This window comes from Anopheles bellator, chromosome X, assembly GCF_943735745.2.
Source record: "Anopheles bellator chromosome X, idAnoBellAS_SP24_06.2, whole genome shotgun sequence".
NCBI lineage: Eukaryota > Metazoa > Arthropoda > Insecta > Diptera > Culicidae > Anopheles > Anopheles bellator.
The window spans coordinates 11,752,875-11,771,325 of NC_071287.1; the positions used below are offsets into that span (position 1 = coordinate 11,752,875).

The 18,451-nt window shown below is 46.2% G+C and overlaps 1 protein-coding gene and 1 long non-coding RNA gene across 2 annotated transcripts in view; both read left to right on the plus strand.

Annotated features, from left to right (window-relative positions):
* Positions 1 to 15,365, plus strand: part of LOC131213780 (uncharacterized) — a 52,095-nt gene extending 36,730 nt beyond the window's left edge. The window contains exons 2-3 of the long non-coding RNA XR_009156975.1: positions 14,554 to 15,033; positions 15,102 to 15,365. This is a non-coding gene — a long non-coding RNA (uncharacterized LOC131213780). The remainder of the gene's footprint in view (positions 1 to 14,553; positions 15,034 to 15,101) is intronic.
* Positions 15,366 to 15,607: 242 nt separating this feature from the next.
* Positions 15,608 to 18,451, plus strand: part of LOC131213153 (phosphatidylinositol 4,5-bisphosphate 3-kinase catalytic subunit delta isoform) — a 20,605-nt gene continuing 17,761 nt past the window's right edge. The window contains exon 1 of the mRNA XM_058207130.1: positions 15,608 to 15,788. Within this exon, the coding sequence (XP_058063113.1) occupies positions 15,633 to 15,788 (156 nt within the window). The 5' untranslated portion in view covers positions 15,608 to 15,632. The remainder of the gene's footprint in view (positions 15,789 to 18,451) is intronic.

Sequence of the window (18,451 nt, forward strand, 5' to 3'; positions counted from 1 at the left end):
GATGCACTTATAACTATATTTCGGTACATTTTCTCTCTCTTTTTTGGGTTCGCGTTAACTCTTCACTCTTCACTATAGAGGTCGTAGTAATTTGGTGCGTAGCTGCATATTGTTGTTGATCCCGAAACGTCACTTGGGGCGTCGCCTTTTATTCACCACGCCATGTGGTGGATACATAACATTTCCCCCCCTTTTTTAAATTGCGATTAACTGTTTACGGAGAAAATCGGTTAGGGGGATTACGTTGTCTCTGCGATCGGCATACTGATGTGTTCAGAGAGGTGTCTCTACTATGAAGACCTGGGTGAGTCGGTGGCTGATATGAAGCTGTCTCTGGCTCTGTCTCCGCCCAGTGAACAATTTTGAGTTCCCCGGCGTTTTCTCAGTATGGAGCATCGAGGGACCAACGACGGACAAACCAGGGACAAACGAGGGACTGGTGTATTTCGTTCATAGATAGGCCCATACTGAGATGGCCTAATCCCTCGATGGCAGATTTTGGCGACTCGATTTTTTTCCCGAACCTGCCCCTTGTCTCCCTCTCTCCTGTGTGTCCCCTCTCTTTCTTCGTTTCCAATTCTTTCTCTCCCGTATTTTCTTTCTCTCCGAAATAAAATATCTCGCGTTTTTGGTAGGCTTCGAAAGGTATATATTCGCTCTCTTTTTTTGATTCGCCTTTTCACTCTTCCCTACCTGTTCGTGCATTCGTGCGGCGATGCGTTTTCGAGGGTGGCGTCGCCAAAAAATATGTTTTGTTTCGGTCGCGTACATGGGCTCGAGCCGGGTTTATTTTCCATGCGTCATTTGGTCCGTAATCTTCAATGAAATAAAGGAAAGGAACAATGTTAGTGTTACATTTGTAGCATTGCAATCCTGTCACTTTAACTTATCTTTTCCACAAATGTGACGAGTCGTCTGAAACGAGCAAAGTGAAAAATTATGTGGTTGTCACTGAATACTGTCCAATAAACTTACCTGGACAGACTTTACACTTGGCACTTGATACCTTACACTTGGCACTTAGAAAAACAGAGGCACAGGTTTCGTCCCGATTCGCTCAAGTCCACAACAAAGACAAGACTGTCGGACCCTCGGAACTTCGGGACTTTGCGCCGATCTCGCTGTCTCTGTTATTTCTATTCCTTTTTCTTTCTCTCCAACGTTCGTCTTCCACCAGCAAACTCACGGCGATTTCAAAACTCACGGGGATTCCTTCCGTTCTTTCCCCGGCAGCCCAGGACCGCGTTCTCATACTCGCTCTATGAGCTGCGAGGTCGCCCTCTCCCGTCCTCGTCGCAGGCAGAGGGGCGGTCGATCTCACTCGCCTCAGCCTTCCTCCGCCGCGTCGCAGGCAGAGGGGGTGGCTCGGGCTCTCAAAATTGTTCACTGGGCGACGGTGTGCTCACTCCAGCCTCTGCATGCGGCTGCGGGGACGGCACTAGTTCCTCACTTGTGTCCCACCGATAGGAGCGCGGATTTTCGGACGTCTTGACGGTTCCATCAAACCGCCGAATGTGATCGATATGTCTCTTGATCTGCTTTCCATTGTGGTGTATGCTATAGTCCAGATCGCCTAGACGAGAGGCGATGGTGCCGGGAAGCCATTTGTCTGTGCGCGGGTTTCCGGACAAGAAGTAGATCGGTTGCCCTGGATTAAGTATTCGGAAGGAAGGATCGAATGTAGCCCGCTGTTTCTCCGCGATCCTCCAGCTGAAGTCTTGTGGCCTGACCAGGTTCAGTCGTGATCGGATATTGCGGCCTAAGAACAGCGTTGCGGGTGCCTCTCCCGTTTCAGCGTGCGGGGCTTTCCGATATTGTTGCAGGAATTCCTGGATGTTACCGCGTACGTTCTGAGCGATCGAGCCCATTGCTCTCAGGGCTCTTTTGATTGTTTGTACATACCGCTCGGATTGTCCATTCGTGGATGGGTGATATGGCACCGAACGTGTGTGATAATGCACTCCACTGCGTTCGAGAAATGCTTTAAATTCTTCGGCTGTGAATTGTGGGCCGTTGTCTGATACGACCGTTATCAGTGCCCCATAGGCCGCAAATAGTTCTTCAAGCAGCCCGATCGTAGCAGTTGTGCTGGTTGTAGTGGTTGTTTTAACCTCCATCCATTTGCTATATTCATCAGCAACCACGAGTAGTGTAGTGCCAGCGACAGGGCCCGCGTAGTCAATATGTATCCGCTCCCATGGCCCTTTGGGGTATTCTCAATGGTGGTTGTTGAATCTGGGTGATGCTGGTAACGATTGTGCACATTCGGCGCAGGATTTGGCGACCTTCTCGATGTCTGCATCGATTCCTGGCCAGTACACGAAAGATCGTGCAAGTCCCTTCATCTTTAATACTCCAATATGACCGGCATGAAGATCGGTCAGTATCGGCTGCTGTAGTGCTTTTGGGATGACCACTCGATGTTCGAAGAGTAGGCAATTTGCTACCAGGTTGTATTTTGTTTCTGGTGCCTTATATCCGAACATTGCAAGGTTCCGACCTGACTCCAACAGTTGTACTATTTTCCCGAGTTCCTGATGCTTCCGTGTTTCGCGTGCAATTCGATCGGCGCGCACTGGAAGCTGTTGAATTTGCTTTATTGTGAATTGTTCCAATTCGTCTTCGTCACTTCTTTCCTCCTTTTGCGATAGACTACTGACCACTGATTCGTTATTGTTATTGCGTATTCTCGAACAATAATCAGCGTTTGATGTTTTGTTTTGTTGGCCTGTATATTATGTCGAAGTTGAAATGCGCTAGGTACTCGGCATAGTTGGCCATTCGACTTATGCAACGTATGGGTAGCGACTTATCAGGGCTCAGGATTTGTGTTAATGGTTTGTGATCTATGATCAGTGTGAATTTCCGGGCATACAGGTAGTGGAAAAAAAATTTTACCGCCCAGACGATGGCGAGGGCTTCTTTGTCAATCATTGGATATCGTTGTTCTTTTTTCGACATCGTGCAGCTGGCATACGCTATCGGACGTTCTGTCCCGTTGGGGTATCGGTGTGAGAGGACGGCTCCGAGACCCGTTTGGCTGGCATCTGTGGCGAGTATGAGCGGCAGTTCCGGGTTGTATTGTGTCAGGACTTGTTCCGATGTTAGCGCACGCATTATGTCTCGGTAGGCCTCGTCTGCTTCAGTGGTCCATCTGATTTGTTCGTTAACGAGCATATCGCGTAGGCTTCTTGCTCTTGTTGATAGGTCAGGTATGAAGGCATTGTAGTAGGTAGCTTTTCCCAGAAATAATTGGAGTTCGTCGAGTGTCGCTGGCCGTGGAGCATCTCGTATTGCCGCGATGTGCTTGTCCGACTTGTGTAGACCACTCCCATCGATTCGATGGCCTAAGCATTCGAGGGAAGTTGTAGCAAACGTGCACTTGGCCCGGTTGAGGTGTAGTCCGTTTTGCTTGATCTTCTCTAATGTTTCGGTGAAGGCTTGGATCAGATCCTCGTGGTTTCTAACGAACACGATAATATCGTCGAAATAGCTGACTACATTCTTTAAGCCTTGGAGCGCGGATTCCATGCGCCGCTGCCAGATCGCTGGAATGTCGGCAGCCCCATAAACGGCTCGGGTAGGGCGAACGAGTCCGTGAGTCGTGGTGTTCAGGGTTAATACGTGGCGGAATTCATCGTCGAGAGGCAAATGCGTGTATGCATCGGTGATATCCAGGTGACAGAATAGTGTTGCACTCCTCATTTTATTAAAAATGGTTTCGATCTTGGGAATGGGGTGTTCGTCGACGATCATCCGGGGATTTATCGTTGGCTTGTAGTTGCCGGTGATACGTAGATTGCCATTCTTTTTAACGATAATGTGGATTGGGGAGGCCCACTCGAAGAATTCTACTTGTTCGTAGAATCCCGATGCGATCTTCTTGTCGATCTCAGCGGCATACTGGTGGCGCAACGCGAGGGGCACATCCAGGGCCTTCACGAAGATTGGCGTCGCGCCGGGTTTGAGGTGCACTTTTACTGGTGGCCCCGTGAGCTTTTCGGGGCTGTCGCTGAATATATTGGCGTAGCTGTTTAGTAATTTCGACAGCTGATTTTCCTGGGGTGGTGTCAGATCCTTTTTGCTGAGACTATGTACGGTGATGTCTGATGTAAACAGGGCGTTTATATCGATGTGGGAAGCAAACGGCTTGATCCATTCCCTTCCAAACAGGGAGTCTGCTTACCCACTGACAACATATAGTGGTAGTTGATGGGTTTTCGTTCCTAATGAGACGGACACGGATAGTTTGCCTAAATAGTGGATGCGATGTCCGGTGTAACTGATGAATTGTCGGTTTGTAGATAGGAGATTGTATGTTGGTTTGATGCGCTTTAAGGTGTGTTCGGCAATAAGGCCGCAAGGTGCTCCTGTATCAAGTTCCATTGGAATGTTAGAACCATCAATTTTAACTCGTATCAATAATTTACGAGGGCTTTTGACGTTGTTTACCTTAGTTAAAGCATGCGTGCCTTCCTCGGTGTTGTCGTCGTCCTCGATCTGAGTAGTGCGTACCCGTGTTGAGGATCTGCACAGCCTGGTGATGTGTTCTTTTACGTGGCACGCACGGCACACTGTTTGCAGAAAACGGCATTGTGGGTTGTCAAAAATGACAGGGATGTAGGAGCATCGTTACGGGCGTTACGACGCGCAGCGCGCCGGGGTATAAAAGGGAAGGCGCAAAAGAAAACGAGGAGAATAAAACACTAAAATTGTGGCGCATTGACGCGTGATAGCCGATACTTAAGCCTACGATTTCGTTTTCAAATTCTCGCATGTTACACATCTGCCGCCGAGAGCGGATTGTAACATTTCCACAATTTTACTGAACATTTCCACAATTTGACTGCGAAATTGTTCGCTCTTCCGCGAAAGTGTTCGTTTGTCGCGAGATCGCAGGTGCCGCCGATCCATCCACCAAGAGGTGACGCTAGGATTGAGCCACGCTGCAGCCGCGACACAATGGACGAATGAAGAGGAGAACATTTCCACAGATTTAGTTTGGGAAACATTTACACAACATTAGTGGTGGTTCCTTCAACAAGGAAAAGTGCCGTTCCTCCGTGAAAGTGTCCGTTCCTCCGCGAAAGTGTTCGTTTGTCGCGAGATCGCAGGTGCCGCCGATCCATCCACCGAGAAGTGACGCTAAGATTGAGCCACGCTGCAGCCGCGACACAATGGACGAAGGAAGAGGACCAACGGAGGTGCGACAACCACCAACGACTGCATCGACACCATCGACGGACACAGCGACCGAAAATGTCGAGATGGAGTCGACCGTGCAGGCCAGCCCTAAGAACCAGCCCGCCGGCGCGAGAAATGCCGGCCAAGCCCAGGCTTCGCTAGGGGGGGAGTGGTTGGCGCTCGAGAAGGCCAAACTCGACCTCGAACGACGAGAATTGGAGCTCCGCATCAAGGAGCTCGAGTGGAGATCCAATGAACGACGAAAGGTGTCCTTCACGGAGCACGTTGACCTTAGCATGGGGCCAACGCCCCCGCACCTAAATGAAAATCGCCATGATGACGCGGGAAGAGAGCCAGAATGGCGAGTAACGATGGCGTCAAGGGGGAACGCCCCGGTCACTGAATCGAGGCAACCATTTTCCCCAACCTATTCGGTCGATTATAACATAGCCGGAGCATCCCAAGTAAACCAACCGGTGGCAGGTGCGGGTCCTTCGAGTACATATTTTACTCGTCAACAACATCCGGATTACGTGCAGTGGCGGCAATCGGTTGAGGCAAGGTACGGTACCGGACAGAGCAGCGCCTTCGGTGCAGCGATGGCGGACGAAGAGCTTGACGCGGGCGTGGGGCCACGAAGGAGCGGATCGTTTGCACTACCGTTCACGAATGCTCCACACTACAACACCACCTTCCTGGCCGAATTAACCCAGAGCCAAATTGCGGCCCGCAAGGCCGTGGGCAAGGATCTCCCAACATTCGCGGGCGACGCACGACACTGGCCACTTTTCATCGCCAGCTTCGAAAAGTCGGCAGCAATATGTGGCTACACAGAAGAGGAGAACTTGCTGCGTTTGCAACGGGCGCTACGCGGACCAGCGCGTGATGCCGTCGAGCATCTATTGATGCTTCCAGCAGGCCTAGTAGAGGCCATGGAAACGTTGCGGAAGCGGTTTGGAAGGCCGGATTTGGTGGTAGATGCCTTGGTCGAGAAAGTACGGTCATTACCGGCGCCCAGAACCGACAAATTAGAAACATTGGTGGCATACGGAACGGCGGTGAAAAGCCTCTGTGCCACCATTCGCATCTCGGGACTGAGAGAGTACCAGTGCAATGTAACGCTGATGTAGGAACTCACAAGCAGGCTCCCATCCGCACTCCGCCTGGAATGGGCGAGATCCAAACAGAAGGTTCCGAACCCGACGCTGATGGACTTCGGGAACTGGATTGGTGAGTTGGCCGATGCCGCGAGTGGTGAACTTTCTCCCGTACTTAGTCACCACAGTGAGAGGGAGACGACAAACCGGCCGCCATCACGGAGGACGTGGGTTACCACGCATACGAGCAACGTTAACGACGCAGCCAGTTGCGCGGCTTGCAACAAAGGTTGTGCAACACTGCCAGACTGCCAGCGCTTCCGCGATATGAGCGCAGCAGGACGACACGAAACCATAAAAAGAGCTAAACTGTGGCGGAACTGCTTCCGTCCGCACAAAGGGTTCTGTCGATCCAAGGGTTGCGAGATGCCGGGCTGCGCCGAGAAACATCACCGGCTACTCCACGAATCCTACGCCAAGAATCGTGGGCGTACGGGCACTGCACAACGTAACGATACACACAAGGACACCGACACAGCACACAGCACTGCACAACGTAACGGCACTGACACAGCACACAGCACTGATCGAGACGCAACGAAAACCGGCACCACACAAGAGCACTGCTATTCGCACTCCACTACAACGCCAGATGGAGCGTTACTTCGGTACGCACCAATAACTTTGTGCGGGAAACATCGGTCCGTAGAGACTGTTGCACTGTTGGATGAAGGGTCGACCTCCACCTTCATCGATCATGAGTTGATGGACGAGCTGGGACTGGAGGGGACGCCTCGTCCATTATGCTTAAACTGGACGGGCGACACCACCCGTGAAGAGGCGGATTCGATGGAAATTAATTGTATGACGATCGCAGCTGCCAGTTCGCTCACACGCTTCAGGCTCACCAACCTACATACGGTGAAGAAGCTGTCGCTGCCAAAGCAGTCGATGTGTATGGGGGAGATGGGTCGGCGTTGCCAGCATCTAAAAGGAATCCCAGCTACGTCATACTACCACGCCAGTCCTCGAGTCTTAATTGGTGTCGACCACTGCCACCTATTCAAGCAACTGAAATATAGAGAAGGTAAAATAGGTGAGCCGGTAGCAGTGAAATCCCCATTAGGGTGGCAAATATTTGGACCGCTCCGCGGCACACCGTCCCACCCTAGGAGCCACGTCGTCTGCACGAGTGCGCAAACAACAAATGTAGAAGATTTATCTTCCCAATTGCGGGATTATTTCTCCCTCGATTCGTTGGGAATCATTGCAACCAAGCAGCTTCTGTCAAAAGACCAAGATCGAGCAAACCAGCTGCTCAAGACTCAGACGCGGTTACTAGGCAACCGCTACGAAGTCGGACTAATCTGGAAATATGATAATATCGCCTTGCCGCCAAGCCGCGAGATGGCACTACGACGCCATGTGTGTCTCATGAAGCGTCTGCGGAAAGATCCAGAATTGGCCAGAGCTACAATAGAGAAGATGAATGAATACGACAAAAAAGGATACGTTCGGCGTGTGACGAACGCCGAACTACAGAAGAAGGGAAGACGAGACTGGTACTTACCCATTTTCCCAGTCACAAACCCGAACAAGCCAGGGAAGATTCGGGTAGTCTTCGATGCGGCCGCAAAATTCATCAGCGACCGCGGCAAGAATTTCGTCGGTGCCGCCCGTGAGATTGGTGCGGCGTTCAACGGTCCGTCGCTGCAGTGGACCTTTAACCCACCCGGGGCTCCGCACTTCGGCGGATGCTGGGAGCGGCTGGTAGCCTCCGTGAAGAGAACGTTAGGCAGGATGGAGCTACCGCGCGTACCGAAGGAAGAGGTGCTACTCACGACACTAAAAGAAGCAGAGATGATTATAAATTCGAGACCGCTAACCTACCTGCCACTGGAAGACGAGGACAGCGCCCCCATAACCCCGAACCATATCCTCTTAGGCAGCTCCAACGGGGACAAACCACCAGCGGTATTAGATGATTCGGCCGCCGCTGTAAGATCGTCCTGGAAAGCAGCACAAAGGTACGCAGAACAGTTCTGGAGAATCTGGGTACGGGAATACTTACCCACACTAGGAAGAAGGACAAAGTGGTTCGAACCAGTGGAACCACTTAAGATAGGAGACGTAGTGATCGTAATTGATCACACATTACCGCGTGGGGAGTGGCCGAAGGGTCGCGTAATCGAGGTTAAACCAGATAAAGACGGTCAGGTACGGAGTGCACGTGTAAAAACCGCGAAACGAGATTACGAAAGACCGGCAACCAAAATAGCAAGGCTTGACATACGGCCACGCGGTAACCAGTCAGACAGTAAATAGAAAGGTCAGGAAAAGAGAGTAGAAGAAAAGAGAATAGGCCAGATCGAAAGTAGGGCCGAAGAGAGAAAGAGAAGGTAGAGTAACGCTATAATGGCTCCTACACAAAGCGATCGTGTATGAGAACAACACTGGAAGGTGGGAATGTCAAAAATGACAGGGATGTAGGAGCATCGTTACGGGCGTTACGACGCGCAGCGCGCCGGGGTATAAAAGGGAAGGCGCAAAAGAAAACGAGGAGAATAAAACACTAAAATTGTGGCGCATTGACGCGTGATAGCCGATACTTAAGCCTACGATTTCGTTTTCAAATTCTCGCATGTTACACATCTGCCGCCGAGAGCGGATTGTAACATGGGTGTTGGCCGCCACACCCTTTACAACAGTTGTCTGTCGGCACGCTGTTTTCAGATCGGTGCTTCGCCGCTGGTCGCTGGTCTGTTTGCTGTCGTGAGTTAGTGTATTTCGGTTTCGGCCCCTCGTATCCTAATTTATGCGTCACTTCTTTTTCCTCCATGGATATTTGTTTCGTCACCTCGAGTTTTTGTGCAATATCGACGGCGGCGTAGAAGGTCACCGGGTCTCTGTTGAGAATCGTGTCGCGAATTTCTCGATCCTCAACACCGTATACGAACTGCTCAATGAGCTACTCGCAGTGGACAGCTCCTTGTTTGAGGCGAAGAACGAATTGTGCGACCGTTTCCCCTTGTTGTGTGATTTGTCGAAACCGTATATCAGGCGTACAAATAGAAAACCGTTTCCGCCGTTTTCCCATAGCGGCGCTAGCAGCTGCAAATTAAACGATAAACATATGCAAAACCCTGGCAACGACAGTTGAGGCATCTGTCTACAACTCCACAAAATCTCGTTTGTTTATTTTCATTCTGCTTTGTCTTATTCATGTGCGAAAATGGCGAAATTTGAGCCGAACAAGTGCCATTTGCGGAAAGTGTTGCTTTTTGCGTTTCATGCGTTTCAAAAAATGCAGCTGAAGCGCATCGAATGATAGTAGAAGTTTATGGTGAAGCCTGCATTAGTGTAGGAACGTGTCGGGAGTGGTTTTGCAAGTTCAAAAACGGCGATTATGACGTGCAAGACAAGGAGCGTCACGGACCGGTGAAAAAGTTCGAAGATGCCGAATTGAAAAATTTGCTGGAAGAAGACGCTTGTCGAACGCAACAGGAACTTGCAGACTTATTGGGCGTGACGCAACAAGCAATATCGCATTGGATAAAAGCCCTAGGAATGATCCAGAAACTAGGATACTGGGTGCCGCACAAGTTGAAGCCGAGGGACATCGAACGGCGCCTTTGCATTTGCGAGCAACTCCTTGAACGGCAAAAAAGAAAAGGTTTTTTACATCGCATCGTGACTGGGGATGAAAAGTGGATACACTATGATAACCCAAAGCGTAAAAAATCGTGGGGGCTTCCCGGCCATGCATCAACATCTACAGCTTAACCGAACATTCATGGCTCGAAGCTGATGCTCTGTATTTGGTGGGACCAGCTCGGCGTTATCTATTACGAACTATTGCAACCAGGCGGAACCATTACAGGAGCCCTGTATCGGACACAACTAATGCAGCTGAGTCGAGCGTTGAAGGAAAAACGCCCACAATATTCAGAAAGACACGACAAAGTTATCCTTCTTCACGATAACGCTCGACCACATGTTTCCAAAGTCGTGAAAACATACCTGGAAACATTGAAATGGCACATACTACCCCACCCGCCCTACTCTCCAGACATCGCCCCGTCAGACTACTATTTATTCCGATCGATGACGCATGACCTGGCCGAGCAGCGCTTCCGTTCTTTCAAGGAAACTAAGAATTTTTCCGACGAGGAATTCAAAAGCTGCCCAAATTGTGGGAAAAAGTTGTGGCTAACAATGGCAATTACTTTGAAAAATGAGTTTGTAAGGAGTTTTTTTACAATAAAGCTTCAAATCATGAGAAAAAACGGCGGTTTTCTATTTGTACGCCTGATACTTTCAAGAAATTTATTCCGTCGTTTGTCGAAATGCGGTATTAGAGTCGCTTGTATTTCTTGATATTGCAGCTCCGCAGGGTCACGGCGGTGGCTCAGGTATTTAAGTGCGTTGTTCAATCCCGTACCCATGTGTACTCGGGCATACAACGCGTGTTGCTCCTCCGGTACCTTGCTCAGTTCCAGGGCGGTGTCAAAACGTGTAAAGTATTCTGCTACCGGTGCGTTGTCGGAGGGGTTGCATTCCGGCATATGGAATGCTGGTGTTCTCGCCGATGAGGCAGCGGCGGCACTTACTTGGCTCTGCATGGCCGATGTCAGGACGTCTCCAATTGACGCTTTGAGGGCTTGAGCGAACAAGCCCGAAAGAGTTTCGATTAGCTCTTTCTGTTCCATTCTTTATTGCTTTAGGTGAAAAAAACACGTGGTTTGGTGTGGTTCCTGAGCTGGCGTGCGTGATGTTTTCGACGGGCGTTGATGTGAGAAAACTGCACTCGGGTGCCGATGCTCTGCTCGTATTGATGTTCGTATCCCACTTCTGACACCAATTTGTTAGGTTTTTCACTTAATTTGGTTTTATTATATGAAGCGACGCTGAATCACACTTAACTTTTTTGTTCTGACCCTGCTGCAACTGACAGATCCCCGAAACATCACTTGGGGCGTCGGCTTTTATTCACCACGCCATGTGGTGGATACATGAAAAAAACAATGTTTTATCAACAAACGAAACTCGTTTTGTCCCATTTTTTCACGATTGCAAAAGTAGCGTCACTTTAGCCACTGTAGCTTTCTTGGTTATGTTTCGAATTACATCAAACCCTGACACACTTCATCTGAAGGTTAGTACTTCTGAACGTTGATATATAAATGGCATTATTAGCACCATCTCTATGTTAGTCCCGGGACTTTTTGAATGATGTCTTATGCGGCCTTGAAATCGATAAAGAGGTGATATGTGTTCTGTTTGAACTCAATCATCTTTTCCAAGATCTACCGCATGGTGAAGATCTGATCAGTGGTAGACTTTCCTCTTCTGAATTCTCCCTGATTGTTGCCAACTATCTCATCAGCGTATGGGACTAGTCGTTCCTACAGAGCGAGGGAGAAGATCTTATAGGCGGTATTGAGCACCGTTACACCCCTATAGTTACTGCATTTTAGCCTGTCTCCCTTTTTGTGTGTGGGGTAGATGATGCCAAGATTCCATTCACAAGGCATCAATTCGCTGTCCCACACCCCACCTTTGATTTGATGAATCTCGTGCTTTACTCTCTCTCCTCCATTCTTTATGAGCTCGGCTACAATCCCGTCGGTGCATGGTGCTTTGTGGCTCTTCAGTAGACAAATGGCCCTTCGGGTCTCCTCTATGCTTGGTGGCAGGAGCAGATTTGTATCCACCAATGGAGCCTCTGGCTGCTCAGTAAATTGGTCGTTGAGTAATTTATCAAAATGCTGGGCCCATCGCGAGAGGACCTCTGGCTGGTTACTGATCAAATTTCCAACCTTGTCGCGGCAGCAGGTGGCCTTAGGTATGAAGTTGTTTCGGTGACCTGCTACCGCTTTGTAAAATTGTCTTGTGGGTCCGTAGCGCACTCTGTTTTCTTCAAGTTCACGTATTTTTAGATCTTCCCACAATCGCTTCTTTTTCTTATGAACTTGCTTCTCTATTCTCCTGAGTTTCTTGTATTCCCTGACGCTGTCTTGCGTTCTGCGCCTGCCTATTTGGCTTTCGTTCCGTCACAAGTCTACACTCGTCGTCGAACCAGCCAGATCTGGTGTTACCACGACGCGTGCCCAAGACATCTTGGACACAGCTCCTTAAGCATGTTTTTAGAGTGCTCCATCTCTCGCTCGTAGTAGCTTCTTCGTTTAGTGGTTGCAGTGACTCCCTGATGGCCTGTTTGCACAACTCTTGCATCCGCTCTTGTTTCAGGGAGTCTGTAGTTGAATCAAGTCTGCGTGGTATTCTCGCCCGTTGTACTTCGGCGAGTTATTCTACATCGGATCACTGCGCCAACCAGGTAGTGATCTGAATCGATGTTGGCCCCTCGAAAGGTTCTGACGTTTAACAGATTCGATTGATGCTGCCGATCAATCAATCAATAATTAACGTTGCACAGCACGTAAACAAACTATCTTACAGTCCATTTTTCACGGATAGCCCGTAAACTCAACCTGACCACTAACCGTCACGATCGCGACTGGATCACCAAACACAACGAATTTGGGGAAATACAGAGGAGCTTCGCGAGATTACGTCAATCCACTCTAATCGTAATGGCTGACTGTACCCGCTATTCCAAAAACCGATAACAATCTATCTCGAATAAGTTGGGTGGGAACTGTTACCCTCCAGCTGTATTCACCAGATGTTGCTCTTTCGGACGTTGCTCAGCGGTTCACTTTTTGTACAGGGTGGTCAAAAATACGAGTACTTTTTCATTTAGTCATAATAAAAAAGGCTTGATGTTTTTCGATGCTTGAAATTTTATTTGAAAGGTTGATTCTTGATTTTTTATAAAAAATGTAGTGAAAAATGTGTGTGGCTTTTATTTAATTCACCGTTAAGAATTTAATAAAAGTTCAAGCATGGCAAAATATTCAGCCGGTTTTTGTTTTATAGCTACATGAAAAACTGCACGCATTTTTGATCACCCTGTATTACCACATTGAAAAAAGGGTCTCTGCTTAGATCGCTTCTAACGTTGAGGAGTTCTATCGACACGAAACCCGAAACCAAACCCGAAATTATCTGAAAGATGTCAGAAAGTAGTAGGTAATGACGGACAATACTTTCATTAAAATAGTCACATGTTTTTTTCTTGTAGTTAGGCCACAAATGTCGAATAAAAATCGAACCAATTCATTCAAAAACCTAACTGCGGGGCTACATCAAGCGTAACGTAATGATTTTGACATTAATGATTAATGCCAAACTGCTGCGGCGCTGTCAAAACGTATATGTTTTGGCCGAGGCGTAAACAGTTTGGCATTAATCGTTAATGTCAAAATCATTACGGAACACCTCATGTAGCCCCCCAGTAATAATTTCCTACCGTGATATGGTGGATATCGAATTTTTTCTTTTCGTAAACGTTCTGGGTTAAAACCGGCTTGCTTTTCAATATTTTCACATCAAAAACTTACATCATTTGATTAAAAGTATATTTAATCGGGTGTAAGAGGTTTGTATAAATTTGCTCAATCCAAATATAAAAAGAATGAAGGCCTCTGCACACTGAAGCCCTCCTCATACCGGGAACGGAAATTTCGGAACGTAAATTTCGTAACGTGCTACGCGTCAAAACCGCTTTGTCATCTATGAGTTTCTATGGGGAACTTCACACCGGTGTTCGGCATCGACGACGTCAACTTCGTACACCGACGTCAAAGTTGAAAAAAGTAACAACTCTACTTTTGTGACGCTTAGGAACGTTGGCCAAGGTTTTGTGTTTTGACAGATTATTTGTGTTTATATTTGTAAGTTCATGAGACACTGAATTGTTGGTGCGAGAATTAAAATAGTTTTATGATGAATTTTTGTTTGTAGTTCAAGTAATAATGAAGTTAAATTTTTTTTTGCATGCTTGTGATACAAAAAAACCTCGATCTTCGAGTCTTAGATTAGTTTTAAATTACACAAGGTGTATGAATGTTTTCCCCCGGACGCCCTGCTCGGCCACTAGTGTGAAAGGCCCGAAAAAGTGACGTGCCGTTCCGAAAGTCATGCGCCTTGTGTGCAGAGGCCTCAAATAATTAATATGATTATAGTTGTAATTTTTTTTACAAGAAAGTTTTTTTTTTACACTGAAAGTCTAATCACTTAAACATCCTGGCATGTGCATGTGCACATTATCATAACTGAGCATTGCACTTGTCATTGGTGTGATCCGCTATTTAATTTTGACGTCTTTTCCTGTCATATGGTTTTAATAATTTGTGTTTGACTTTTCCAGATATCCGATTTTTAAAGTGCCTAGCACAAGGCTAGTCGATCACCGGTATGTTTAACATAACATAATAATGTCTATGATAAACTGAACTGTAAAAATTTAAATTTGAAAGAAGTAAGCCTAAGTGATGAACCATGCATCAAAATTCTTACAGTAAGGAAGATTATAGATTGTAATACGAAGCAATAGTGCAAGTGTCGGTCTTACACGAGACTACGATGAATTAAGATAGCTTTTAAAGCGCCCCCAATACAAGGTCATTTTTTTAATGCAGAGATTTTATCTTAAACTAATTTAAAAACCAAGTAAATTGTAAATTATAAATTGTAATTGTAAAACCAATTTGAAGAATGCTTAACATAACATGGTGGACATAACAAGTGGATTACAGTTTGTTGTACAACACAAATTGAAGCATCCGGATGAACATTTCACGGGTTTATTGATAAAATAAACGCAGGCCCCGCAGGTATCTTCTACTAGGTGGGTAAGTTAGGAACTATTAGTTCAATTGTTAATTGAAATTCACAATCAATATTACTTCTCTGTAGGTTGAGGTCCATGGCCCCGTTGATATAGTGTAATCGTCGCGACCATCGTCTTTGTCACGCAGCTGGCCTAGGTTCGATTCCCTAGACCGAGTGACAGGGCGCCGGCACTGGACCAACAACCCCGCCCATGAAAACACAATGTTGCTGTGCGCCACGGATACTAACATTGTTGTCTGTTGAAATTGGCGCATAAGAAGAAGAATCACTTATCACGGCAGAACTCCTTAGAAGAGGCTAAGGGCCTAAACCTCCGTACGGATTTTTGTGATAGTAGAAACACTAAAACCGGAAACAAGGAGTTAAAGAGAAAAATAGGGTTTGTCAATAATTGGCAATGTTTTGAATCGATGCGCACAAAAACTGAAAGAAATGGTTCAACCCATTCCAACCGGTGAAGGCCGTAAGGAAGGCCAAATGAGAGTAGCTCTAGGTGGGAAAACCGTCGGTGTCTCTCCTCTTGCGCAAATGTTGATATCGCGTTCAAGAGCCTCAACTTTTGGACGTGTTAAATGCAAAGAGCCGCTGCAGGATATGCAAGATGCCAAGTTTACGGAGTCGGTGCAGTTCGTCTACGAGTTTTGGATAGAGCCAAACGAGGTAACTAACCTCTACTTTTTAATGCCGAATGGGGTGTTGATCGAGATGCGTGACCAGTCTATCTACACGACCCTGGAAGATCTGAAAACGGTAAGTTAACCCTAACACATCGGTTTTTAATTCTTTCCGGGAAATTGTTGGCTTCTTTTAAATGATCGTTTCAATTATATTGCTATAATTCTACTTGTATATTGCTATAATTCTGTTCTACTGCTATGATGAATGATGAATTGAGAAGAAATTTTATTTTACCTGTTGCATGAGTTGAAATTATGCGGTTGAAGTTTTAGATGTGGCCATGAGGGTTCCATGCATTCCTTTGATTTGATACATACGTCAGTTATTTTATTTGATTTTGAACTTTGTAAATACATATCGAGATCGTATTTTCCCCCCCATTATGAAACTTAATCACTTGACTTATCAAACACAAATGGCAAACTCAAGTGCCGGGATCACAGTTTTCAATTAGAAAAGCTCCGAAGCTAAAAGCTTAAACATGCAAACTTGTCAAGCTGTTTGAGTACGAACTGTCATTCTGGTGCATTTTGTGACAAACATTGGTGCATGGTAAACAAATAGCAGTTCAGATGTGCGTGCGATTCTTGCTATTATAGGAGGTGCGTTCAAAAAGTAATGATAATTTTGCATTTACTGCAAAACATTTACATTATTTGCTGAAAATATTCTTTACTGACTGTTCTATCCTTTGGTAACAACTCATGATGCACCACGACTCTGCAATTGAAGAAAACTTGAAGCAAAACGGTTCACATTCGACTAAACTTGGCTTTTCGACGTTCACATCTTCTCGTCCCTCTGAACAAATTTTGAACCAGCGATAAAGCATGGCCCAGTTAGAATCGGGAACAATTGCATTAGCTCTATCTCTGGGTTGGTTTGACTTAGGAAATACATCAAGATGTCAAATTGAAGGTATGTCGGTCGTCGGATGAAATCACGAACTTTCTTTGGAATGCACGCCATAATTTTCTGCACAATCTTCTAGTCCACCTCAGCGGCTAATTTGATCCAATTTCTCGCCATCTCTACGGCATACCACATCACCTTTCCAGTATTTTTCAACTTCCTATTGATTGTTGCCCAATAATTTTCGATTGGGTGGAGTTTAGGGCAACTTGGTGGGTTGATATCCTTTGTGATGAAATCCACCTTATTGTAAAATTATCACAGAACTACATCCCTGCTGTAGTGGCAGCTTTCCAAATCAGGCCAAAACTTTACCGGACCTTTGTGTGACTTAATAAATGATAGAACTCGCTTTTTGAGCCACGCTTCCTTGTATAGAGTTGAGTTCATCGTCGTGTTTGTGATGAAAACCTTCATTTCTGTCCACAGGTGCAAATTCCTTGTAATATAAATAATTTTTGCGCAAATTTATTGGCGAATACAAATTTGATCTTGGAGGTGACATCTTCCCGTGCCGTGGCGAGATAAAATTTTGGTCCAGGAAGCCGTCCAAAATCAAATTTCACGTATGTTTCGTCGTCCAAACGCAAGCATCCTTTGTACCTCGTCATAACCTTCTCGTACAACTTTCTAGTGCGTGTTTTAATGACTAGATTTTGTGTAAGTGTCCTTTTTGTATGCTTACATGCAAGGAAAAAACAGTAGCCTCTTCGTAGACAGATTTCCCAGGCAGTACTTTTGCTGGTTCCATATTTTTTTGCAATATCCCGAACCGAAAGTCCAGGATTTGCATCGATTGATCTTAAAACCTTCCAGTTCAGCTGCCGATTGTATGTTCCACTACGACGTCTGCTCTGAATCTTTCAATCTACGGTATTGAGTTCCCAGAAACGGTAAAGCACAGCATATATAGTTGATTTTGCAAATTTTTGTGTTTTTGAGATTTTTAAAGTAGACCACGTGGTGTTTTCGACGTGATTGTGCAGAATTATTTTTCCTCTTTAGAGTTCAATTAAGCATAACTTTCCATAAACTCAACGTATTAAAATGAAACTTTCAGCACTGAAAGTGGAATGTTTACTGAAGATATGACTATCAACACTTTTGAAATCCGACCACCAGAGGTGCTGCTAGAAATCATGCAATTGTTCCCGATTCTAAGTGGGCCATGCTTTAAGCGCTGCTTTTGGTCTTAATAGCTTCGCCATAAGCCACAGTAAACATTTCGATTGCGTCCGAGTTCTTAATTTCGTTTTTCACACAAAATTTTATAAATATTCTTTATCATCAATTTTTTGACAGAGACAAAAATCGAAGATGGTCCAAATTTTGTCCAAGCAAAACAGCTGTCAAAAATTGGCTAATTACTCAAAATGGCCGAATTTTCCACCATAATTCACTGACTTGTATAGCAACTTAACGCCACAAAACAATCGGAAACGGACAAAAGTAGCCCGCATAAATGCAAAATTATCATTACTTTTTGAACGACCCTCGTATTTCTGACATTTTAAGATGAATTCCTCGTACCACATTCCCGATAGCGACAGTGACAGTGAAGTAACTGGAAATACAAAGTTGCATCTCAAAATATTACGATGTAAATTTGACAAATTGAATTTTTCATCTTAAAGCGTGGTCTAGACGCTACGATGCGATAACGATGTCTGCGTAACTGACGTCTCTGGAGACGTCATTAATGTCACTGACGCAGATCTACAAATCTGAACAAACGAGCATCCATTTGTGAACAAATTTCAAACAAGTGCCAGTTTGTCGTATGATTTGAAGTATTGCCTATGTTCTCGAGATTTATTACCAAA